General features: G+C 49.7%; 1 protein-coding gene across 1 annotated transcript in view; it reads left to right on the top strand.

Annotated features, from left to right (window-relative positions):
• The window catches only part of TARBP1 (TAR (HIV-1) RNA binding protein 1), a 919,966-nt gene that overhangs the window by 31,130 nt on the left and 862,645 nt on the right, over positions 1–26,191 (top strand). The window contains exon 3 of the mRNA XM_030198123.1: positions 18,413–18,482. Coding sequence (XP_030053983.1) covers positions 18,413–18,482 — 70 coding nt within the window. The remainder of the gene's footprint in view (positions 1–18,412; positions 18,483–26,191) is intronic.

Here is a 26,191-nt window from a genome sequence, read left to right on the forward strand (position 1 = left end):
CCATAAGACTGAGATCTTACAAGGCTTTCGGCTGCGACGGGCAACATTGGCACATGACGGGAACAAAGTTTTAATATTTCAAGACTTCTCTGCAGAAGTACAACAACAAAGACGTCAATTTCATCCGCTGTGCTCAGCCTTAGTGCAGAAAAATATAAGATTTTCCTTAAAGTTTCCAGCAGTTTTGAGGATATTGATCAAAGACCAATGGAAATCATCTAAGACAGTATCAACAGCAACAGCGGCAGTGCGGGAAGCCGGCCTGATGGATGCCACATGAAGTAAGAAGCGGTTATCGAGACTCCAGAGAAGCAGTGAAAGAATAATTGAATTGGGTAAGTGGAAGGGCATGGGCTCATGTCCTAAGGTGATCTCCACATTTCATCTTCGAGGTTTAGAGGATGGAAGTCGGGGTTTATGTTTAGGGGGAAAGGATAGATGGGTAGAGGGGGTGGTAGGGGAGGCAAGATCATATCTTCACGCACTATGACAAAAGAGTCCCGGGCGGGGTGGAGAGGAGATACCATGAACTTGGTATGAGTTAGTGCAAAGGAACAACATGCCAGTTAGAATAATAACATGGAATATAGGGGGGGTATGCTCCCCAATTAAGAGGGCGAAAATTTTGACTACTCTGAGGAGGCACAAAGCAGACTTTGCGTTCTTGGAGGAAACACACTTAACTGACATGGAACACAGTAAGTTAAAGAGGATGTGGGTGGGGGAGGTCTTCTCAGCACCTGCACTAGGGAAGAAGGGAGGCGTAGCAATACTTTTCCGTAAGGGGTTAGCGTACAAAGCGATGCAGTTAACCGCTGGACAGGACGGGAGATATCTTATTCTTAATGTGCGGATGCATGGATTGGAAATAAGGCTGGTAGCCCTTTACGGACCAAATGTTTATGACCCAGCCTTTCTTAGAACTTTGAGAGGTAAATGCATTACAAAAGGAAGGGAAAAATTGATAGTTGTAGGAGACTTCAACTTAGTGGACAACCCCCAAATAGATTGCTCAAATAGCACCTCCCCACACTACACTGGACACAGGGCAAAGGTAATGACGTTATTCACCAGATGTCGCGAGTCTCGCGCTTGCCGCGCTCTCGGGGACCTTGGCATCCTTTCAGGCTTCTTCCCCGGGAGCACGGGGTTTGTGAGTCCATAGGCCACTACCGTGGAGCGGCAGTGGCAGGCAAGATCACCTTCCAGGTGGAGATGAGACAACACTGGACCGGAACCCCGGACTGGAGTTCTACACCGGAACACTCGGAACTGGAACGCACCGGACGGGTGCGCACTGGAGTGGGGCCCGCTGGACTGGACACACTGGAGTGGCCCCACTGGACTGGAACATACAGGAGTGAAACCCGCTGGGCTGGAACACACTGGAGCGGAACCCGCGGAACTGGAACACCCTGGACCTAGGCTTCACCTACACTTGACTGCCTTTCCCCGAGGGTTGAGCCCTCAGGTTCTGGCAGCCGGTAGGACTTACAGGAACAGCAGGAATGAAGATCCAGGAGTGCCCCCTGGCACCTAGGCGAAGGCAAGGCAGACAAGCAGGGACTGTCCGGGTTCTGGCAGTCGGCAGGATTCAACACAATGACTAGTAAACTGTACCCAGGCTAATAGGAACGCTATACCCAGGCAAACCAGTCATACACAGGAACATACACAGAGCAAACTCAGGAGACTTGGAAGGCTATACACCAGCTAACAACTAAGCTGTGCCCAAGCTAACAAGTCATGCACTGGAAACAAATGCAGAACACTAGCAAAGCTTTACACAGGCTACAAGCCACACTGTGCCTAAGCTGGCTAGTCAAGTAATAGGAACAAACCCAGAGAACTAGCAAAGCTATACACAGGCTACAAGCCAGACGGTGCCTAAGCTGGCTAGTCTATCACTAGGAACCAACACAGAGAACTAGCAGAGCTATGCACAGGCTACAAGCCAGACGGTGCCTAAGCTGGCTAGTCTACACCAGGAACAAACACAGAGAACTAGCAGAGCTATGCACAGGCTACAAGCCAGACGGTGCCTAAGCTGGCTAGTCTACACCAGGAACAAACACAGAGAACTAGCAGAGCTATGCACAGGCTACAAGCCAGACGGTGCCTAAGCTGGCTAGTCTACACTAGGAACAAACACAGTCTTGGGATAGTGGCTAGCAAGGGCAGCTAGTCTAACACTAGGAACAAACACAGTCTTGGGATAGTGGCTAGCAAGGGCGGCTAGTCTAACACTAGGAACAAACACAGTCTTGGGATAGTGGCTAGCAAGGGCGGCTAGTCTAACACTAGGAACAAACACAGAGAACTAGCAGAGCTATGCACAGGCTACAAGCCAGACGGTGCCTAAGCTAACTAGTCATGCACTGGAAACAAACACAGAGCACTATCAAAGCTATACACAGGCTACAAGCCAGACGGTGCCTAAGCTAGCTAGTCATGCACTGGAAACAAACACAGAGCACTAGCAAAGCTATACACAGGCTACAAGCCAGACGGTGCCTAAGCTAACTAGTCATGCACTGGAAACAAACACAGAGAACTAGCAAAGCTATACACAGGCTACAAGCCAGACGGTGCCTAAGCTAACTAGTCTAAACAAACACAGAGCACTAGCAAAGCTATACACAGGCTACAAGCCAGACAGTGCCTAAGCTAGCTAGTCTAAACAAACATAGAAACTCACACAGAGCAAACACTGAAACTGTGTACAGCGCACTCTATACACCCAGGACCTTAAGATGAGATGCAAAGGCCAGGACTGTAGTCTCCAAGTGATTAATAAAGCCCTTCAACACCAGAGCCACAGCTGCAGCAATCACCTTGCAACCAAACAGAGGCTTGACACACAGAGCAGTCAGGAACAGCGGGGGCCATCTTGGATACTGGCAAAGAGGAGGAGGCGGCAGCCATCTTGGAAGAGGCAAAGCCCACACAGGTGAGATTCAGTAGGGCAATCAGCACACAGAGCCAGAGAGAACCTAAGACAGACACAGAGACAAGCAGAAGCCAGCACAGACACTGACTCCCAGAAACAGGGTAAGTCTGAGGGTTGTCACGGCCACGGACGTGACACCAGAGACCTTAACTTAATGGATGTATGGAGAACCCTCCACCCCATGGATTGTGAATACACACATAGATCCAGAGCCCACGGTACCCAATCTCGATTAGATTATATACTGGTAGAGCGGGCAGTGTTCCTACAGGTGGCGATGGTGGACATAGGCCCTGAGGAACACTCAGATCATGCCTTTGTGTGGGTAGACATAGAACTACAAATAGATCGTGAAGGAAATAGAGGTTGGAGATTCCCTGCCTACTTGTATGCAGATCCCAAGTTCTCAAAACACCTCGTGGCCAAATGGGAGGATTATGCGCGAAATAACGCCCAGCATATACACACACAGCCTGCCCTGTTTGGACAGCTTCAGAAGTGGTCCTGAGGGGGGACATCATTGCATATTGTAGCAAACGTAACAAATGCAGGATAGCGGGCATTCTGCTATTAGAAAGAAGACTCAAAAGAGCTCAAAAGGCACACGCACAAAGGCCATCAGCTACCACTCTAGACACCCTTAAATCACTATAAATTGCACTAAATTCCCTGTTACATGAGAAGGAAAGCAGATCGGTGATGTACTATCAGTATAGACTACATAAATTTGGGAATAAAACGGGACGATTACTAGCTAGAATAATCCAAACCCAGGGAGGCCCTAGGGCAGTGACTACTTTAAAAGACAAAGCAGGGAACCTAATAAAAGATCATGAGCAAATTGGCCACCATTTCGTGGAGTATTTTGCTACACTGTACAAGAGCCAGCAGACAGCTCAAGGGGTAGAACTAGCGGAATATCTCCACGAAGCTAAGCTCCCAAGACTGACAGATCAACAACTAGGAAGCTTAGATACACCGTTGACAATGGGGTGTTATGATTGGGGTCTGAACCACTCTCAAACTTACCTCTTTCCTGGGGGTCAGCTTCTTAGCTGGCTTCTGTTTCTTTTCTCTGGCCTTTCTGAGCTGGCTCTGTCTCTCTGTGCTGGCACCTTCCAGCAGCATGGCTCTAATTGTTTCACTATACTGCACCTGTGTGTGTGTTGCCTGAGTTGCTCTACCTTTCTTTGAGTGTACTGGCTTCAAGTGCTTCACAGTGTTGCATTGGTGTGGGTTGGGCCTCTCTGGGTCAGTGTGCTTTTGCCTAGGTCTAGGGAGTGTGACATCATCAGGGAGGGCCTTGATAAGGAAGTGGTGTTGTTTCCTTCAGGGCCTTTGCAACGGTGGTGTTTGCTTTAGGTAGGGTGGTGCAGTGTGCACTTCTGACTTTGTGTCTAGTTTCCCTGCTTGCTTTTGCTAAGGTCCAGGTTAGTGTTAGTGTAGTGTGCACTGGTGACTGTGTGTTTAGCTTTCCTGCTTTTCCCTTATGGTTCCCCTGCTTTTCCCTCTTGGTTTTGGAAGCATTGCTATGTGTAGGGCTTTGGAAGCTCTGTTGCTGATAGAAGTACTTCAGGGTTTGGTGTTGTTAGGAACACTGCAGAGTTTGCTGTTAGAAGTACTTCTGGTGTTTGTGCTATTGGGAGCATTGCAGTCTTTGCTGTTGGTGTTTGGTGATTTAGAATCACTTTTGGCTTATGTGTTAGCTTCCCTTCTTTTTCCTTGTGGCTCCCCTGTCTTCCCTTTTAGTGCTAGGAGCTCTTCTGGTTGCTTGCCAGAGTAGTGCTTGGGAAGCACCTTGTTAGTTGTATCTAGCTTGCTAGAGCAGTGCTTAGGTAGCTTGTTAGTTTTGTGTTTAGCTTATTAGTGTAGAGCTCTGCTTGTAGCTTGGTGCTTAGTAGCACCTGTGTTAGCTTTGTGTTTAGTTCCCTGCTCTGTTAGTTTAGGGCTTAGGAAGTCCCTTTCTTGAGCAGGGCTTAGGAGCTCCTGTTTAGTATAGGGCTTAGGAAGTCCTTTTGTCAGTTTTCTGTTAGGAACACTCCTGCTGGTTTAGGGATTGGGAGCACGTAGATCAGTTTAGGTTTAGGAGCACTTCTGTTTCCAGTCCTGGTCCCTGTGTCATCCGGTATCTAGTAAGTCCTGCCGGCTACTCGAACCCAGGAGCTCAACTTCTGGGGGGCTTAGTAGCTAAGTGCAGGTGAAGCTGTGCGGACCAGTCCAGTGTGCTCTAGTCCAGTGTGTTCCGGTCCGGTGTGTGTTCCAGTCCTGTGTCCTCCAGTCCGGGGGATTGCAGTCCAGTTCGCTGGGCAGTGCCTGCAGTCCCTGCCGGTGTGCTTACCCAGTGTTGGTTGGTGGGTTTTGCCTGCTGCTGTCGCTCCTCGGCAGCAGCCCAAGGGCTCACGTTTGCTCCAGAGCCCGGCCCCGCGGGCTCTGAACCTGAGAACCTGACATGGGGGAACTGCAGAAGACAATCAAGACACTAAAACTCCGATCGGCCCCAGGTCCAGATGGACTTTCTGGAGAGTTTTATAAACCACTACCTCCCAAAGCACTAGTGCACTATTGAGTTATTTTGAAGAAGTACTTCAAGACGCATGCTTCCCAGCCTATGCCAACACAGCTTTAGTGTCGCTAATTCCTAAAGTGGGGAAGTCGCCAGAGAGACCAGGGTCTTATAGGCCAATATCATTACTAAACGTAGAAGTAAAACTCTTAGCAAAAATCTTAGCGGACCGCCTAGCATTGTGCTTACCTGACATAGGTCCTGAACAAGTGGGATTCATTAAAAAACGAAGAGCAGTCCATAACGTTTGGAAATTGCTATTGGTGATGGCGACAAGTAAAGTACAGGAGATGCCAGCTTGGGTGGTAAGCCTAGATGCCGAGAAGGCCTTCGACCAAGTGAGTTGGGACTTCTTATTTCAGGTCCTGACAGCAATGGGCATATCAGGGTGGTTCGCAAAAGCAATCAAAGTTCTATATACAAAACCTATGGCCAGTGTGATAGTAAATGGAAAGAGAGAGTTTCCCATACACAGAGGCACTAGGCAGGGTTGTCTGCTCTCGCCACTGTTGTTTGTACTGGCAATGGAACCATTGCTAAAACACCTGGTACACAACGAGAGGGTAAAGGGAGTTGAGGTGGAAGACCGTCACCTGAAGGTGTTCACGTATGCGGACGACTTACTACTGATCTTGACAGACTCTAACAGCTCCTTAGAAGTAGTGCTGAGAGAGATTGAGAGATATGGAGAATTTTCGGGGTTTAGATTGAATTATAATAAATCATTTATTCTCCCAGTTAACGCAGAGAGGGTGGGCAAGTGGAATGGTCCCCAAAACCTGACATGGACACAGAACCCAATCACATACTTAGGAATACAATTGCCTGCAAATCTAGGAGCCTTATATAAAGAAAACATCAGGAGACTATTAGCAGAGACAAAGGAGAAGTTGAACATGTGGAGATCACTGCCCATTGCGCTTTTAGGAAGGATCGCCCTTTATAATATGTATATTATTCCCAAATGGTTATACGTATTTCGAACTATACCATTATATCTGAAAAAGGAAGACGAGAAGAAGCTAACCAAAATTCTCCGAGGACAAGCAGGCTGCTTGTTCTCACTGATGGGGTGACGTCCACGGCAGTGCTGATGTCGTCGGACGGTGGTGCTTCGTCTGGAGTGCAGGTGAGGGCTGTCCATTCCCCTGCTGGTGGCGGTGAGCCTTCGGGTGGGTCTCCCCCTACCCTGAGGGCTCCTGCGGTACAGCCCCCCCGAGACCGACCTTCTTCGTCCTCGGCCCCGAGGAAGCGACGGCTGGATTCTACGTCCTCGTCGGTACCGGGAAGTTCCGGTGACATGCTTCGTTTGAAAAAGTCAAAGAAGCATCGACACCGGTCTCCTTCCCGCGTCGGTACCGCTCACCCTCTGTTCAGGAGGTGTCGATGCGCTCCACCTTGGACAGCCCGGAACAGCCTCCACGCCCGGAACAGACTCTGACTTCGACTCCTGCATCGGCTTCCATGTCTTTCTCCACAGCTGCCCTGCACGAGAGTCTCCGGGCCGTTCTCCCAGAGATCCTGGGAGAGCTGTTGCGCCCTTCCCCTCTGGTACCGGGGGTGCTTGCGCCACCGGTACCGTCGAGTGAGGCGCTGGCTGGTCCCTTGCCCGGGGTGAGGTCTCCGACATCGGTGCCGCTTGTGGTACCGACTGCGGTCGCCTCCCAGGAACGCTCCCCGACGACGTCGGCGGAGGGAGTTTCGCCGGTGCGGGCGAGGGAGTCTACCTCTCGACGCTCCCACCGTGGCCGTGGTTCCACGGAGTCGAGCCGGGCACGGCTTCAGACACAGGTTCGTGAACTTGTGTCTGATACCGATGGTGAGGCCTCGTGGGAGGAGGAGGAGGACATCAGATATTTCTCTGACGAGGAGTCTGATGGCCTTCCTTCTGATCCCACTCCCTCCCCTGAAAGGCAACTTTCTCCTCCCGAGAGTCTGTCTTTTGCGGCCTTTGTCCGGGAGATGTCTACGGCCATCCCCTTCCCGGTGGTTGTGGAGGACGAGCCCAGGGCTGAAATGTTTGAGCTCCTGGACTATCCTTCTCCACCTAAGGAAGCGTCCACAGTACCCATGCATCATGTCCTAAAAAATACATTGCTAGCGAACTGGACCAAGCCTTTAAGTAATCCCCACATTCCCAAGAAGATCGAGTCCCAGTACCGGATCCATGGGGACCCAGAGCTGATGCGCTGTCAGTTGCCTCACGACTCTGGAGTTGTGGATTTGGCCCTAAAGAAGGCTAAGAGTTCTAGGGAGCATGCTTCGGCGCCCCTGGGCAAGGACTCTAGAACCTTAGACTCCTTTGGGAGGAAGGCCTACCATTCTTCTATGCTCGTGGCCAAAATTCAGTCTTACCAGCTCTACACGAGCATACACATGCGGAATAATGTGCGGCAGTTGGCGGGCTTGGTGGACAAGCTCCCCCCTGAGCAAGCCAAGCCATTTCAGGAGGTGGTCAGGCAGCTGAAGGCGTGCAGAAAATTCCTGGCCAGAGGGGTGTATGACACCTTTGATGTTGCGTCCAGGGCCGCTGCTCAAGGTGTGGTGATGCGCAGACTCTCATGGCTGCGTGCCTCCGACCTGGAGAATAGGATCCAGCAGCGGATTGCGGACTCGCCTTGTCGTGCAGACAATATTTTTGGAGAGAAGGTCGAACAGGTGGTAGAGCAGCTCCACCAGCGGGATACCGCTTTCGACAAGTTCTCCCGCCGGCAGCCTTCAGCTTCTACCTCTACAGGTAGACATTTTTATGGAGGAAGGAAGACTGTTCCTTACTCTTCTGATAAGCGTAGGTACAATTCTCCTCCTCGACAGCCTGCAGCCCAGGCTAAGCCCCAGCGCTCTCGTCAGCAGCGTGCGCCTCAGCAAGGCCCCTCGGCTCCCCAGCAAAAGCAAGGGACGAGCTTTTGACTGGCTCCAGCAGAGCATAGCCGACATCCAAGTGTCAGTGCCGGGCGATATGCCGGTCGGAGGGAGGTTGAAAGTTTTTCACCAAAGGTGGCCTCTCATAACCGGAATCAGTGGGTTCTTCAAATAGTCCGGCAAGGATACACCCTCAATTTGGCCTCCAAACCTCCAAATTGTCCAAGCAGGTACTTGCAGAGGAACTCTCCGCCCTTCTCAGCGCCAATGCGGTCGAGCCCGTGCCATCCGGGCAAGAAGGGCTGGGATTCTATTCCAGGTACTTCCTTGTGGAAAAGAAAACAGGGGGGATGTGTCCCATCCTAGACCTAAGGGCCCTGAACAAATATCTGGTCAAGGAAAAGTTCAGGATGCTTTCCCTGGGCACCCTTCTCCCCATGATTCAGGAAAACGATTGGCTATGCTCTCTGGACTTGAAGGACGCCTACACGCACATCCCGATACTGCCAGCTCACAGACAGTATCTGCGATTTCAGCTGGGCACACGTCACTTCCAGTATTGTATGCTACACTTTGGGCTCGCCTCTGCGCCCAGAGTGTTCACGAAGTGCTTGGCTGTAGTAGCAGCGGCACTTCGCAGGCTGGGGGTACACGTGTTCCCATATCTCGACGATTGGCTGGTGAAGAACACATCCGAGGCAGGAGCTCTACAGTCCATGCAGATGACTATTCGCCTCCTAGAGCTACTGGGGTTTGTGATAAATTATCCAAAGTCCCACCTTCTCCCAGTGCAGAGAGTAGAATTCATAGGAGCTCTGCTGGATTCGCGGATGGCTCGTGCCTATCTACCAGAGACGAGAGCCAACAACTTGTTGTCCCTCGTCTCGCGGGTGCGAGTGTCCCAGCAGATCACAGCTCGGCAGATGTTGAGATTGCTGGGCCACATGGCCTCCACAGTTCATGTAACTCCCATGGCCCGCTTTCACATGCGATCTGCTCAATGGACCCTAGCTTCCCAGTGGTTTCAGGCTGCTGGGGATCTAGAAGACGTGATCCACCTGTCCACGAGTTTTCTCAAATCCCTGTATTGGTGGACGATTTGGTCCAATTTGACTGTGGGACGTCCTTTCCAAATTCCTCAGCCACAAAAAGTGCTGACTACGGATGTGTCTCTTCTGGGGTGGGGAGCTCATGTCGATGGGCTTCACACCCAGGGAAGCTGGTCCCTCCAGGAACGCGACCTGCAGATCAATCTTCTGGAGTTGCGAGCGGTCTGGAACGCTCTGAAGGCTTTCAGAGATCGGCTGTCCCATCAAATTATCCACATTCAGACAGACAACCAGGTTGCCATATATTACATCAACAAGCAGGGGTGCACCGGATCTCGCCCCCTGTGTCAGGAAGCTGTCAGCATGTGGCTCTGGGCTCGCCGTCACGGCATGGTGCTCCAAGCCACATATCTGGCAGGCGTAAACAACAGTCTGGCCGACAGGTTGAGCAGGATCATGTAGCCTCACGAGTGGTCGCTCAACTCCCGAGTAGTGCGCCAGATCTTCCAGGTGTGGGGCACCCCCTTGGTAGATCTCTTTGCATCTCGAGCCAACCACAAGGTCCCTCAGTTCTGTTCCAGGCTTCAGGCCAACGGCAGATTGGCATCGGATGCCTTCCTCCTGGACTGGGGGGAAGGTGCTGTATGCTTATCCTCCCATACCTCTGGTGGGGAAGACTTAGTTGAAGCTCAAGCAAGACCGAGGCACCATGATTCTGATTGCTCCCTTTTGGCCGCGTCAGATCTGGTTCCCTCTTCTTCTGGAATTGTCCTCCGAAGAACCGTGGAGATTGGAGTGTTTTCCGACTCTCATCACACAGGATGAAGGGGCGCTTCTGCATCCCAACCTCTGGCTCTCACGGCCTGGATGTTGAGAGCGTAGACTTTGCCTCTTTGGGTCTGTCAGAGGGTGTCTCCCACGTCTTGCTTGCTTCCAGGAAAGATTCCACTAGGAGGAGTTACTTCTTTCTATGGAGGAGGTTTGCTGTCTGGTGTGACAGCAAGGCCGTAGATCCTCGCTCTTGTCCTACACAGACCCTGCTTGAATACCTTCTGCACTTGTCTGAGTCTGGTCTCAAGACCAACTCTGTAAGGGTTCACCTTAGCGCAATCAATGCATACCATTTCCGTGTAGAAGGTAAGCCGATCTCGGGACAGCCTTTAGTTGTTCGCTTCATGAGAGGTTTGCTTTTGTCAAAGCCCCCCGTCAAACCTCCTACAGTGTCATGGGATCTCAATGTCGTTCTCACCCAGCTGATGAAACCTCCTTTTGAGCCACTGAACTCCTGCCATCTGAAGTACTTGACCTGGAAGGTCATTTTCTTGGTGGCAGTTACTTCAGCTCATAGAGTCAGTGAGCTTCAGGCCCTGGTAGCCCAGGCCCCTTACACCAAATTTCATCATAACAGAGTAGTCCTCCGCACTCACCCTAAGTTCTTGCCAAAGGTCGTGTCGGAGTTCCATCTGAACCAGTCAATTGTCTTGCCAACATTCTTTCCCCGTCCTCATTCCTGCCCTGCTGAACGTCAGCTGCACACATTGGACTGCAAAAGAGCATTGGCCTTCTATCTGGAGCGGACACAGCCCAACAGACAGTCCGCCCAATTGTTTGTTTCTTTTGATCCCAACAGGAGGGGAGTGGCTATGGGGAAATGCACCATATCCAATTGGCTAGCAGATTGCATTTCCTTCACTTACGCCCAGGCTGGGCTGGCTCTTGAGGGTCATGTCACGGCTCATAATGTTAGAGCCATGACAGCGTCGGTAGCCCACTTGAAGTCAGCCACTATTGAAGAGATTTGCAAAGCTGCGACGTGGTCATCTGTCCACACATTCACATCTCATTACTGCCTGCAGCAGGATACCTGACGCGACAGTCGGTTCGGGCAGTCAGTGCTTCAGAATCTGTTCGGGCTTTAGAATCCAACTCCACCCCCCTAGGCCCATGTTTATTCTGTTCCAGGCTACACTCAGTTAGTTGGATAAATTGTTAGGTCAATCTCAGTTATGTCCTCGCCGTTGCGAGGCCCAATTGACCATGTTTGTTGTTTTGAGTGAGCCTGGGGGCTAGGGATACCCCATCAGTGAGAACAAGCAGCCTGCTTGTCCTCGGAGAAAGCGAATGCTACATACCTGTAGAAGGTATTCTCCGAGGACAGCAGGCTGATTGTTCTCACAAACCCGCCCGCCTCCCCTTTGGAGTTGTGTCTTCCCTTGTCTTTGTCTTGCTACATATGGGACTGACGAACACGAGCCGGTTCGGGCGGGAAGACGGCCGCGCATGCGCGGTGCGCATGGGCGCGCGAGGACTAGCAAAGGCCTTTGCTAGTGAAGTTTTCAATTGGAGGGGCTGCCGTGGACGTCACCCCATCAGTGAGAACAATCAGCCTGCTGTCCTCGGAGAATACCTTCTACAGGTATGTAGCATTCGCTTTATACAAAAGTTTCTTTGGCACGGGAAAAAGGCACGTCTTCCACTGTCCACTTTAACCATCCTGGTGGAATATGGAGGACTCGGACTACTAAACGTACAGCACCTAACAGTGGCCTGTTGGATGCGTCATATAAATGACTGGTTCCGCGGCACAGAGGAGTTTTCCAATACCACTCTGGAGTTACAAATGGTGCCCGGAATACACTTTTCAAACTACCTACACGTGGGAGGAGGTCCCATCCCAGAATTGGGGAAAATGGTAGAGGCTATTATTAAAAACAAAATTACAGAGCACATCCGAGGACATGGATTACTGAGACCGAGTCAGCACGGCTTTTGTGTGGGGAAATCTTGCCTGACCAATTTACTTCAATTCTTTGAAGGAGTAAACAAACGTGGACAAAGGGGAGCCAGTTGATATTGTGTATCTGGATTTTCAAGAGGTGTTTGACAAGGTACCTCATGAAAGGCTACAGAGGAAATTGGAGGGTCATGGGATAGGAGGAAAAGTCCTATTGTGGATTAAAAACTGGTTGAAGGATAGGAAACAGAGAGTGGGGTTAAAGGGGCAGTATTCACAATGGAGAAGGGTTGTTAGTATGGTTCCTCAGGGATCTGTGCTAGGACTGCTGCTTTTTAATATATTTATAAATGATTTAGAGATGGGAGTAACTAGCGAGGTAATTAAATTTGCTGATGACACAAAGTTATTCAAAGTCATTAACTCGCGACAGGATTGTGAAAAATTACAGAAGGACCTTACGAGACTGGGAGACTGAGCGGCTAAATGGCAGATAACGTTTAATGTGAGCAAGTGCAAGGTGATAAATGTGGGAAAAAAGAACCCAAATTATAGCTACGTCATGCAAGGTTCCAGATTAGGAGTTACGGACCAAGAAAGGGATCTGGGTGTCGTCGTCGATAATACACTGAAACTTTCTGCTCAGTGTGCTGCTGCGGCTAGGAAAGCGAATAGAATGTTGGGTATTATTAGGAAAGATATGGAAAACAGGTGTGAGGATGTTATAATGCTATTATATCGCTCCATGGTGCGACCACACCTTGAGTATTGTGTTCAATTCTGGTCGCCGCATCTCAAGAAAGATATAGTGGAATTGGAAAAGGTGCAGCGAAGGGTGACTAAAATGATAGCGGGGATGGGACGACTTCCCTATGAAGAAAGACTAAGGAGGCTAGGGCTTTTCAGCTTGAAGAAGAGACGGCTGAGGGGAGACATGATAGAGGTATATAAAATAATGAGTGGAGTGGAACAGGTGGATGTGAAGCATCTGTTCACGCTTTCCAAAAATACTAGGACTAGGGGGCATGTGATGAAACTACAGTGTAGTAAATTTAAAACAAATCGGATAAATGTTTTCTTCACCCAACGCGTAATTAAACTCTGGAATTCGTTGCCGCAGAACGTGGTGAAGGCGGTTAGCTTGGCAGAGTTTAAAAAGGGGTTAGACGGTTTCTTGAAGGACAAGACCATAAACCGCTACTAAATGGACTTGGGGAAAAATCCACAATTCCGGGAATAACATGTATAGAATGTACGTTTGGGAAGCTTGCCAGGTGCCCTTGGCCTGGATTGGCCGCTGTCGTGGACAGGATGCTGGGCTCGATGGACCCTTGGTCTTTTCCCAGTGTGGCATTACTTATGTACTTATGTAAGTATTCGGGGATAATGCCATCTGCTAAAGCGACGTGGGCTTGGATTTGCCGTCTGCACAAATTCTCAGCTAGAGCAACGCCGTTCAGGTCCATGTGTGGAAACAGGAACTTTGCACCTGGAAATCTATATGCAGTGTTCCACAAGTGGAAGCAAAAAGGGGTGGAGTACCTCCTGCAAGTGCTTACTGTAGAGGGCAAGATGAAGCCGTTCCCAGATCTACAGAGGGAGTTTGGGTTAGTGGAACAGGACAAATTTTACTACTTACAACTCAAACATTATGTTGATTCATTATCATGGGAATGGTTGGCAGAGGACGTGCAAGAAGAACTGGCAACAGCATTCTCAATGGAGGCGCAACAGGAGGTACCACTCACCTATCACCATAGACACATCTGGGACACAGCAGCGGAAATAGATTATTCTCGGCTGGCAGAGCAGTGGAAAGAGAACTTGTCGACTAACATTCAGGCCACACAGGTGAAAACACATATCCTATCTATCAGACGCCTAACCAAAGCAGCGAGTCACTGGGAAGTGCAATATAAATTTGTGATGTGTTTGTACATAGCCCCTCGTAGAGCCTTCCACATGGGAGTGTCCCCTTGGGGCTCGTGCCCCAAATGTGGTGGAGATGGGGCAACACTGGGCCACATGTTCTAGAGCTGTAGAGCAGTGGAAAAAGTTTGGAGAGACATTATAACTTATGTATCGCAAATTTTGGAACTCAAGTTGGATATATGATGCTGCCCTGTTGTTTGGACATGCTAGGCTGGGTACGCCCAAACCCAAAGGCTATACTGAATTTGTGACTAAAGCAACTATTGCTGCCAAGCAAGTGATCCTGGCAGAATGGATATCAAGAAAGCCACCCACCAAACAGTCGTGGAGAGTCAAAATGTTATTTTTAATGCGCTTAGAGCATCAAGAGAACTTTAATTTGGACTCAGTGGCGGGGAAGAAATTTCAACAATGTTGGTCCCCTTTGTGGCGGACCCTCACACCAGCAGCCCGGAGTCACCTGCTAAATTTCTAGAGGTCAACTTTTGTTGTGTCGATCCGTGAAGAGACTTATGTTTAGGTTATGTGTCTTAGTAGGGAGGGGTAGAGGCGGGGATAGTAACATAGTAGATGACGGCAGAAAAAGACCTGCATGGTCCATCCAGTCTGCCCAACAAGATAAACTCATATGTGTATACCTTACCTTGATTTGTACCTGCCTTTTTCAGGGCACAGACCGTACAAGTCTGCCCAGCAGTATTTCCCGCCTCCCAACCACCAGTCCCGCCTCCCATCACCGGCTCTGGCACAGACCGTATAAGTCTGCCCTCCACTATCCTCGCCTCCCAACAACCAACCTCTCTTCCCCCACCTGCTCCGCCACCCAATTTCGGCTAAGCTTCTGAGGATCCATTCCTACTGCACAGGATTCCTTTATGCATATCCCACGCATGTTTGAATTCCGTTACCGTTTTCATCTCCACCACCTCCCGCGGGAGGGCATTCCAAGCATCCACCACCCTCTCCGTGAAAAAATACTTCCTGACATCTTTTTTGAGTCTGCCCCCTTTCAATCTCATTTCATGTCCTCTCGTTCTACCGCCTTCCCATCTCCGGAAAAGATTTTTTTTGCGGATTAATACCTTTCAAGTATTTGAACGTCTGTATCATATCACCCCTGTTCCTCCTTTTCTTTCCAAGCATCCACCACTCTCTCCGTGAAAAAATACTTCCTGACATCTTTTTTGAGTCTGCCCCCTTTCAATCTCATTTCATGTCCTCTCGTTCTACCGCCTTCCCATCTCCGGAAAAGATTTTTTTGCGGATTAATACCTTTCAAGTATTTGAACGTCTGTATCATATCACCCCTGTTCCTCCTTTTCTCCAGGGTATACATGTTCAGGTCAGCAAGCCTCTGCTCATACGTCTTGGAACGCAAATCCCATACCATTCTCGTAGCTTTTCTTTGCACCGCTTCCATTTTTTTAACATCCTTCGCAAGGTACGGCCTCCAAAACTGAACACAATACTCCAGGTGGGGCCTCACCAACGACTTGTACCGGGGCATCAACACTTCCTTTCTTCTGCTGATCACACCTCTCTCTATACAGCCTAGCAACCTTCTCGCTACGGCCACCGCCTTGTCACATTGTTTCGTCGCCTTCAGATCCTCGGATACTATCACCCCAAGATCCCTCTCCCCCTCAGTACCTATCAGACTCTCACCGCCTAACACCTAAGTCTCTCGTGGGTTTCTACTCCCTAAATGCATCACTTTGCATTTCTTCGCATTGAATTTTAATTGCCAAACCTTAGACCATTCTAAGGGGACAATTGTACTTCACCTTCTGTAGGTCAATATTCAAAACGATTTATGTGTTTTCTGACAGCCAGTATTTACTATTGTTATGCTATTAACAAAATTGTAAGTTTTATGGTTATCAATAGAAATCAAACAAAACAAAACATGGAAAAGAAAACAAGATACCTTTTCTATTGGACATAACCCAATACACTTCCCGATTAGCCCCCGAAGGCTGCCCCTCTTCGCCAGACTGGAAATAAGCAAATGTGGCAGCAGACAGCACGGGGTGGTTAAGGATTGTTGGGGATGAGGGGGAAGGGGGGCTAGGGGGGATAAGGGGGGGGGGGGGAATAAAACAGAAAAGGTGATGTAACCAGACCTGTTATTTTTATTTATTTATTTATTTATTAATTTTTATTTACTTTTCAAGACTTACATCTCAAGTGATAACACTTGTAAAGAAATACAGATAGGCATAAGTATTGCAGATAAATACAATCAAAATTTTTGTATATAATCTTCTTTAGACCACAATATGGAAGGGGGGGCAGTTTAAACAATATTCCGGGAGAAAGAAAACCACATAAAACAATTTAAACATGTATATAGCTTAACACGCCTATCCAGACATCAACTTAAATCAGCCCAATATCAGCTACTAAGTTACTGACAATTTTTTTAAATCTATAAATGCTTTCAAATGTTCAGGATTGAAGAAGATGTATTTAAGCCCTAAATATTTTATCACACATTTACAAGGATAATTCAAATAAAAGGAGGCTCCTATTTCTAGGGCCTCCTTTCTAATAGCTAAAAATGCCCTTTTTCTTTCCTGTGTTTGTTTGGCAACACCATATTTTCGCCCCACAAAAAAGGGACTGTGTGTGTCTGAAGAATAATCGTTTGACTGCTTCTAAATCTTGCTCAAATATAAAGGACACTATTAAAGTATTTCTTTCAGAATCCTCATTTAATGAGGACTCTAAAAGTTCCATTAAGTTCAGATTTTGTCCATTTTGTTTTCCTTTGTGACTCTATATCCATTCCTGGTTCACTTTTCTTCTTTTGTGGAATATAGTAAGTTCTATTAATTGGAGGAATATGTTCTGGGGAATATTTCAAGACCTCTATCAGATATTTTTTAAAGGCTTCTAAAGGAGAGATCCCAGTGGCTTGTGGAAAATTTAAAAATCGCAAATTTAATGTACGATTATAATTTTCTAGTTGTTCAAGCTTCCTATGCATAACAGCATTGTCCTTTATTAGCATAGTAGAAGTTCCTTGAATCTTTTCCACTTCAGTTTTAAGCTGAACCATTTGGGTTTTAGAGTCAATTTTAATTGTTTCTATAGATTTAGAAAGATTGTCCACGGTACTCACAAGTGCTGCCATTCTTTCTGTTGAGTCAGTAAGTTTAGTATCGAGTTGTTGGAGAGCATCCCATATGCTCTCTAAAGTTACCGTCTGGGGTTTAACCAGAGAAAATCTGTAAGCTTGATAACGGGCTGGCTTCAAGCCTCCGTCTGTTGTACTCCCTTCCTGACCTCTTGCTTGGGAAACCCCTTCGACGACTTCCGTTTCGGGCGTCCCAATAGGAGAGGGAGAACCTTCGGGCACAGGCGGTATGTTGGGCTCCCGGGGTGAAAGAGTAACATCGAGCCCCAAGTCTCGTAGCTCTCCCAGCAAAGAGACAGCAGGGCGGCTCCCGGTGGATATTTCTGGAGTCCTCAAGGTGAACCTTTCGATTGATGGCTGTGATGGGGAGGAGGTCCTGACCGCCGAGGCTCCGGTCTTAACCGCTCCTTTACGCTTCGTATGCGGCATACTGGTAATGTAGAAATAGGTTAATTTCACTGCCGTCGTCTAGAGGTCTCATCCGAGATTGCGGCGTGCCGCCATCTTGAAACGCCGTAACCAGACCTGTTAGACGGGCAACTGAGAACTTACACACACATGTGCAAAGTGTATGCCTGTATTTGTCAGAATAGACATTATATACTGTGTTGTTGCTTTGATGGTTTACCACAATAAAAAAGATTGAAACATAAATATTATGGGGTTACAAAATAAAGTTTATAAGTGTTTAAGTAGTACTATAAAGTTAATTATGATAAAATATATACACCAGGTAAGGGAATGGAAAAAAGTTGTGAAGTCATAACATTCTTAGAATGTAATAGTGCTTCTCAAAATAGCCAGAAAGTTGAGAACAGAGAATATTATGGCCATTATATTGGTGTTTTCAGTTTTATGCTTGTGTTTGGGTGGTGACTCCTAATATGAAACTTTTCTAAAATCCAGAACTGCAAATTCAGTTCCTGACACACACCCTCTGGCCCCAAAATTAAATCAAGGGTATTGCCCCCTACATTCTATATGGAAAAAGAATGGAACCAAACAAAATTATGCTAAGAGCTTATCTTGTTATTCAGACTTTACATGTCTTTATCTGCCATCATCTACTATGTTTTTGGCTTACATTTACATTTGTTATGATATACACATGGTTTGCTGTATTGGATTGTTCATGTAAATTAACTTTATAAAATAATTGAATGACTTATTTTTCAAATTTCAGATACACGTCATAAAGCCGGTTTTTCCAAAGTTGAGCAATTTGTTTCAGCATGCGGTTTGCAAAGAAAAAGGTAAACTACAGTTATTTTTCAGCTGTTTGTTAGTTGTTTAGGGCTATTTGTGTCCATCTTGTTGGGCAGACTGGATGGACCGTGCGGGTCTTTCTCTGCCGTCATCTACTATGTTACTATGCTATTATGCTGCCTGCACTGCTTTGCCCTTGAAGTGATTAGAGTATGTGGGGTTTACCATATGTAAACTGCGTTGCGGATAATTTGGACATACTTTATGCTACCTGTTGAGATGGCATCAAGCGTTCTGTGTTATCTGGTACAGTAACAGTTAATGAGTGATTACAGTGCATTAACTGCAAAGCACGGTCAGTGTCTGTTTCATGCCCTTTTCCAAGCTATACACTTTAAACACGAATTAGCATGTGCTAAGTGTCAAGTCACTTCAACAATTGTGCTAATTTGCACATTAAGGGAGTAAATCTACAGAAGGATATCTATTTTTAGATGCTGAGAATGCACCGATTTGGAACTTACTTTTCTTTCCATTTAGCATAACAGGTCAAATATGCACCTATATTTTAGGCGTGACCACGTATACCAGCCTTTGAGCTGGTAAGGTGTAACTTTAAACTCCACCCAGACTCTGCCATGTGTATACACACCTTCAAATTATCCGCCATTGCATTTAGGTGCCATGTTATAGACTAGCATGTAGAAGAATATTGGCATTTACATGTGTGTGTGCCGTTATGCAGGCCATTTACATTCGTTTTTGGCGTCGTCCTTATAGAAGTGCCTTCTATGTACTTAATGCGCTTTCCATAGCATCCCACAGATCAATCCAGAGACTTATGGGTTATGTCCCTCTATCAGCAGGTGGCGATAGAGAGAACTCCAGAGGTTTACTATATGTGGTCATGTGCAGTCACCCTAATTTCAGTATTCTTTCTAGCAGGTGGATGGTCATATCTGTGCAACTCTGGATTGATTGACTCCTGGCCTGGTCCCCTGGGTCTAGTTGAGCTTCTGGGGTCTGAGGTGTCCCGGGACTTGGGTGCACACCTGGTGGTGTCAGGTCCCTCCCTCCCCCTTCAACACCTCCTCTCTGTCTGACTGGGGTTTGTGGTTCTCACTCTCCTGACTTTAAAAGGAGTATGAGGTTTCTTTTGCTCCGGCGTCCTCTCCTGCCTTAAATGAAAAAAAAAAAAATGCCGTTTTGACACCGTTTCAAACAAACAAACAAACAAACAAACAAAAAAAATCTTCTCAGTCTGAGATTTCTCCAGCATGGCAAGCTCATGCCGGTTTGCAGTACTGGCTGAATGGTGTGAGGACTGACTTGGCATGCGACAGCGATTCCTGAGGGGTGAGTAGTCATTATCCTATCTGTGCCAGTGGGCAGAGCAAAAGCTGCTCTCAGTGTGGGAGCCACTTGGCTGCTGCAGTTTCCCGTGCTGGAGATCCACTGTACAGCCCAACTCCGTGGAGCGGTGTGCTCCTTCCCTCCCAGCTCATTTTGGTGGGCGCAGGGCAGTTGTTTTCTTGGATGTGCGTTCGCATTTGATGGCGCCATCTTTCCACTCCACATGGCAATGCTGAAGCCCCAGCGCTCCCCAGGGGCATGATTTGCTTGCGATTCAGGCAGTTTTATATGTAGGCTTTTCAGAAATGTGACTGGGGAACTGGTGTGGATCACTCCCAGTTTCTTCATATTTGTTATTAAAGGGCTTCTAAGAAAGGAGGCCTGGGGAGGTTTGCAGACTCCTGTGGGAGTCCTCGGGTCTCTCACAGATTTCCAGGGGCGAGGTCGGAGACCCATTAGTCCCCTGCATCTGTTCTGTGGCAGCGAGAGCCTTAAGCTGCAGCTTGGAAAGTACTGACTATCTGAAAGTCTTCTGGTAGAGATGCCTGTGCTTCACTAGGTGATTTACAATAAGAATATTTCTGAACCCTCCTTGAGGAGGTTCAGGGTGTGTGTACATCATTCATGGAAGGGTGAAAGGGATCAGGATTAGGGATCCTACTCTAAGTTTTCCACTCTTTCCCTCTTCCCCTTTCTCAGAGCATGGCAGTACAGTTTGTTTAGTTAGTCATGCTTAGGGCTATTGACTCCATGTTTCTGTGAGAAATGTTACATTCCATATCATCAAGCTGATCAATCCATAGACTGGTGGGTTGTGTCCATCTACCAGCAGGTGGAGATAGAGAGCAAACTTTTGCCTCCCTATATGTGGTCATGTGCTGCCGGAAACTCCTCAGTATGTTCTCTATCTCAGCAGGTGGTGGTCACACACAGCAGCAGCTCTGGCTAGGCCTCCAAGCCTAATTTTTAGGTTTTGTTGAGTGCCTGGGGTTGAGGGCTCTTTTGAGCAAGTGCAAACCTGGTGGTGCCAGGTCCCTCCTTTTCTCCCCCCTCCCGCTGGCTCCGTTAAAAAAAAAAAAAAAAAATTTAAACGTCCTTAAAGGCGTTTATTTCGACGTTTATTTAAACGTTCATTGCAGCTACTCACTGGGACACCAGTTCGTTACAGCTCGGAGCGGACAGCAGGTAATTTTTACCTTTTTATAGCGGGCAGGGGGTTCCCCGATTCTACTCCTCGTGGCATATGGCATCGGAGGGCGAGGGCGCAAAGGGTCGCTCCCCGGATCGCTTGAGCGCTTTTAGAGGGGATGCGGGGGTCTTACAGCCTGATTCGCCCTTGTTGGGTGACAGTTTCGTGACCGATGAATGTCCCGGTCCTTCCTCCGGCGTGGCGGTTTTTCCCGCCATAAACGCCCATCCGCCGCTCCTCGCCTCCGCCATCTTGGCCGGCCACGCGGCTCGGACGGCTTCTTCGTGGGCCGCCCTTGAGGTTGGAGACATTAATGCCATGAACGCCCTTAATTTGGGCGTCGGCACAAAAGCGGCTAAAGTTAAGCGCCGTTCTTTCCGCGCGGCTCCTTCGTGGAGTGTCGCGCCAGACGCCATTTTGGATGCGCAGCATGTCTCTCCCCCGCTCTTGCGAGCGCCGGTTGAGGGTGCGTCTAGGGCTGTTGCCCAGGCTGCGGAAGTGCACAGTCTGGGGGGTTTCTCCCCCGAGTTTGTTTTGCTGCTGCATCAGGCTTTCCTCATGCAAAACGCTGCCCCTGCTCCCTCGTCTGGTAAAGAGGTTGAGGTTCCCAGAGGTAAACGCCCTCGGGTTGATTCCCAGGCCTTGGAGGGCTTTGTCTCCTCCGATGTAGATGAGGGCAGCGTGTCTGAGGTCTCCCAACGGTCCTTTGCGGATTCCTTGGAGGAGACGGATCCCCGCTCGGATGGAGCGGATGACCCCTCTGCAGCGCGGCTTTTTAGCCCAGAGGATTTGCCCAACCTGTTGTTACAGGCCATGGACACTTTGAAGATTTCCTCTCAGGAGGACGTCTCTCCCTCAGCCCCTGTTGGCTCTGCCATTATGCTGGGGACGAAGCGCCCGCCTAGAACCTTCCACGTGCATGATGCCATGCACACCTTAATTTCGGCTCAATGGGATGTCCCGGAAGCGAGCCTTAAAGTGGCTAGGGCTATGTCCCGCCTCTATCCTTTGGCTGTGAGTGAACGTGAGGCCTATCTGTGGCCTACCGTGGATTCTTAATCACTGCGGTGACTAAGAAAACGGCGTTGCCGGTGGAAGGTGGCACGGCCCTAAAGGACGCCCAAGACAGAAGATTGGAGGCGGCCTTAAGGTCGTCCTTTGAGGCGGCTGCTTTAAGTTTGCAGGCCTCAGTTTGCGGCTCCTATGTGGCCAGGGCGTGCCTGACTATGGTGCAGCGGGCTTCCCCCTCGGATCATTCCTTGAGGGCTGATTGGCCGGCCCTGGAATCGGGCTTAGCCTATTTGGCAGACTTGCTGTATGATGTCTTGAGGGCCTCAGCTAAAGGCATGGCTCAGACAATCTCTGCGCGGCGGTGGCTTTGGCTGAAACATTGGTCTGCTGACCACGCCTCTAAATCCCGCCTGGCTAGATTGCCTTTTAAAGGCAAGCTGCTCTTTGGGGTCGAGCTGGACAAAATCGTGACCGATCTCGGCACGTCTAAGGGCAAGAAATTACCAGAGGTCAGGGCTCGGGCTAGTACTCGTCCTGGTACCTCCAGAGGACGGTTGCAGGAAGCCCGTCGGTATCGCCCGGGCAAGTCGGGTTCCTCTGCCCCCTCTTCCTTCAAGAGGAATTTCTCCCCCAAGCAGCATTCCTTTCGCAGAGACCGCCGTCCCGGAGGTGCTTCCTCCGGTCCTCCCCCAGGGTCTCGTACCCAATGACGGGGCCTTGGTCCACGCCCCAGTGCAGATTGGAGGACGGCTGTCCTCGTTTCTGGGCGAGTGGACCACAATAACTTCAGACGCGTGGGTGCTGGAAGTCATCAGAGACGGCTACAAGCTAGAGTTCTGCCGACCCTTAAAAGATGGGTTTGTACTCTCTCCCTGCAAGTCTCCGGTCAAAGCTGTGGCAGTGCAGCAGACCTTGGACAATCTGATCCGCCTGGGCGCGGTCGTTCCTGTGCCAGAAAGTCAGCTTGGCAAGGGACGTTACTCCATTTACTTTGTGGTACCAAAGAAAGGAGGTTCTGTCCGGCCTATCCTCGACCTCAAAGGGGTCAATCGGGCCTTGAAAGTGCGGCACTTTCGCATGGAGACTCTCCGATCTGTTATAGCGGCAGTGAAGGCAGGAGAGTTCTTGGCTTCCTTGGACATCAAGGAAGCGTACCTGCATATTCCCATCTGGCCTCCTCATCAACGCTTCCTGCGTTTTGCAGTCCTGGGACGACACTTCCAGTTCAGAGCCCTCCCATTCGGGTTGGCTACTGCTCCGCGGACCCTTTCCAAAGTAATGGTGGTCATCGCGGCCTTCCTCCGAAAGGAAGGGATACAAGTCCATCCTTATCTGGACGACTGGTTGATCCGAGCCCCCTCTTATGCAGAGTGCGGCAAAGCTGTGGACCGGGTAGTTGCTCTTTTGAGCTCCCTGGGATGGATCATCAACTGGGAGAAGAGCCAGCTGCGCCCGACTCAGTCCCTGGAGTACCTGGGAGTTCGATTCGACACCCAAGTGGGCAGAGTGTTCCTGCCAGACAATCGGATTGTCAAACTTCAGGCTCAGGTGGACCAGTTCCTGGGAGCCTCTCCTCTTCGGGCTTGGGACTATGTGCAGCTGTTGGGCTCTATGACGGCCACGATGGAAGTAGTGCCCTGGGCCAGGGCTCATATGAGACCACTTCAACACTCCTTGCTGCAGCGCTGGACTCCGATGTCGGAGGATTATGCTGTGCGCCTTCCCTTGGACCCAGCAGTGCGCAAGGCGCTGAGCTGGTGGATGCAGACAGACAAATTGTCTGCGGGAATGCCTCTGGTGACCCCAGAGTGGATTGTCGTCACGACGGACGCCTCTTTGTCGGGCTGGGGAGCCCACTGCTTGGGAAGGACAGCGCAGGGGCTCTGGTCTCCTGCAGAGGCAAAGTGGTCTATCAACCTCCTGGAACTCAGAGCCATTCGGTTGGCGCTTTTGGAGTTCATCCCGGTACTGGTGTGGAAGCCTGTACGGGTCCTGTCGGACAATGCCACGGCTGTGGCCTATGTCAACCGCCAGGGAGGTACCAAGAGCGCCCCTCTAGCCAAGGAGGCTATGTATCTTTGCCAGTGGGCGGAAGCGAACCTGGAGCAGCTTTCAGCGGCCCACATTGCCGGAGTGATGAATGTCAAGGCGGACTTTCTCAGTCGCCATACCTTGGAGCCCGGAGAGTGGCAGCTATCTGCTCAGGCGTTCTTGGACATCACGAAGTGCTGGGGCCAGCCGAGCCTAGATCTGATGGCGTCATCGGCCAATTGCCAAGTGCCGCGCTTCTTCAGCAGAGGACGGGACCCTCGATCCCTGGGAGTAGTTGCTCTTCTCCAACAGTGGCCGACACAAGAGCTCCTCTATGTGTTCCCGCCCTGGCCCATGTTGGGCAGGGTGCTAGACCGGGTGGCAAAGCATCCCGGCAGGGTAATCCTGGTGGGTCCGGATTGGCCCAGGCGTCCCTGGTATGCGGACTTGAGCAGGCTCTCAGTGGACGATCCTCTGCGTCTGCCAGTGGAACAGGGCCTGTTACATCAGGGTCCCGTGGTGATGAAGGATCCCTCCCCCTTTGGTCTTACGGCCTGGCTATTGAGCGGCAGCGTCTGAGGAAGAAGGGCTTCTCAGACAAGGTCATCGCCACTATGCTGAGAGCGAGGAAGCGCTCTACTTCTACTGCTTACGCCAGGGTTTGGCGTATCTTTGCAGCGTGGTGTGAAGCAGGCTCTCTTTCTCCCTTCACTGCTCCAATTTCTTCAGTGTTGGCGTTCCTGCAAGAAGGTCTGGAGAAAGGCCTGTCGCTCAGTTCCCTTAAAGTCCAGGTAGCGGCTCTGGCTTGCTTCAGGGGCCGCCTGAAGGGTGCTTCCCTGGCTTCACAGCCAGATGTGGTGCGCTTTCTCAAGGGAGTTAATCACCTGCGCCCTCCTCTGCACTCAGTGGTGCCTGCGTGGAATCTCAACCTGGTGCTAAGAGCATTGCAGAAGCCGCCTATTGAACCCTTGTCGAGGGCATCTCTGAAAGACCTGACGTTGAAAGCAGTCTTTTTGGTGGCTATCTCTTCAGCCAGAAGAGTTTCCGAGCTCCAGGCGCTCTCATGTCGAGAGCCTTTTCTGCAGTTCACTGAGGCAGGAGTGTCTATTCGCACAGTGCCTTCCTTTCTGCCCAAGATTGTTTCTCGCTTCCATGTGAATCAGCAGCTCTGTCTCCCTTCCTTTCGTAGGGAGGACTACCCAGAGGAGTACTCTGCTCTTAAATATCTGGATGTGAGACGAGTCATCATCAGATACTTGGAAGTGACCAATGATTTCCGGAAATCGGATCATCTGTTTGTCCTGTTTGCAGGTCCTCGTAAGGGTCTGCAGGCTGCTAAGCCTACAGTGGCAAGATGGGTCAAGGAAGCCATTGCAGCGGCTTATGTGGCCGCGGGGAAGGTGCCGCCTATCCAGCTGAAGGCTCACTCCACAAGAGCTCAGGCGGCCTCGTTGGCAGAGGCCGGATCCGTCTCCTTGGAAGAGATATGCAAGGCGGCAACTTGGGCTTCGGCTCATACATTCTCCAAGCATTACCGGTTGACTGTGGCTGTACGGGCGGAGGCCCGGTTTGGAGCTTCAGTGTTGAGGTCAGGGATTTCTATGTCCCGCCCTGGGTGAGTACTGCTTCGGTACATCCCACCAGTCTATGGATTGATCAGCTTGATGATATGGAAGGTAAAATTATGTATAATCATACCTGATAATTTTCTTTCCATTAATCATAGCTGATCAATCCATAGCCCCTCCCAGATATCTGTACTGTTTTTATTCTGGTTGCATTTCAGGTTCAAGTTTAGTCTTCAGTTACTTCAGAAAGACTTCGTGTTCAAGTTCTTCCTTCACTTGGATTCTTCAAGAGTTGAGACGAGTTTGTGTTACAGTGAGCTGCTGCATTCCTCTCCCCTCCGTTTTACGGGGCTGGATTGAGACTTAAATTCTGCCGGCACTCCCTCCCGCTTCGTGCGGATGTAGGGCAGCTTTGTACCCCTCCCGCTTCGGCGGTGTTAGGGTCAGTCAGCTCCTCCCGCGGTTGCGGTTGCAGGATAAGCCAGGTCCCCCCGCATCGGCGGGTGTGGTGTCCCTCCCCCGCTCCGCGGGGATGAGCTGGACGGATTCCCCTCCCCCACTTGTATGGGGATGAGCTGGGTTAATTCCCCTCCCCCGTTTCGGC

This window comes from Microcaecilia unicolor, chromosome 3 (genome assembly GCF_901765095.1).
Source record: "Microcaecilia unicolor chromosome 3, aMicUni1.1, whole genome shotgun sequence".
Taxonomy (NCBI): domain Eukaryota; kingdom Metazoa; phylum Chordata; class Amphibia; order Gymnophiona; family Siphonopidae; genus Microcaecilia; species Microcaecilia unicolor.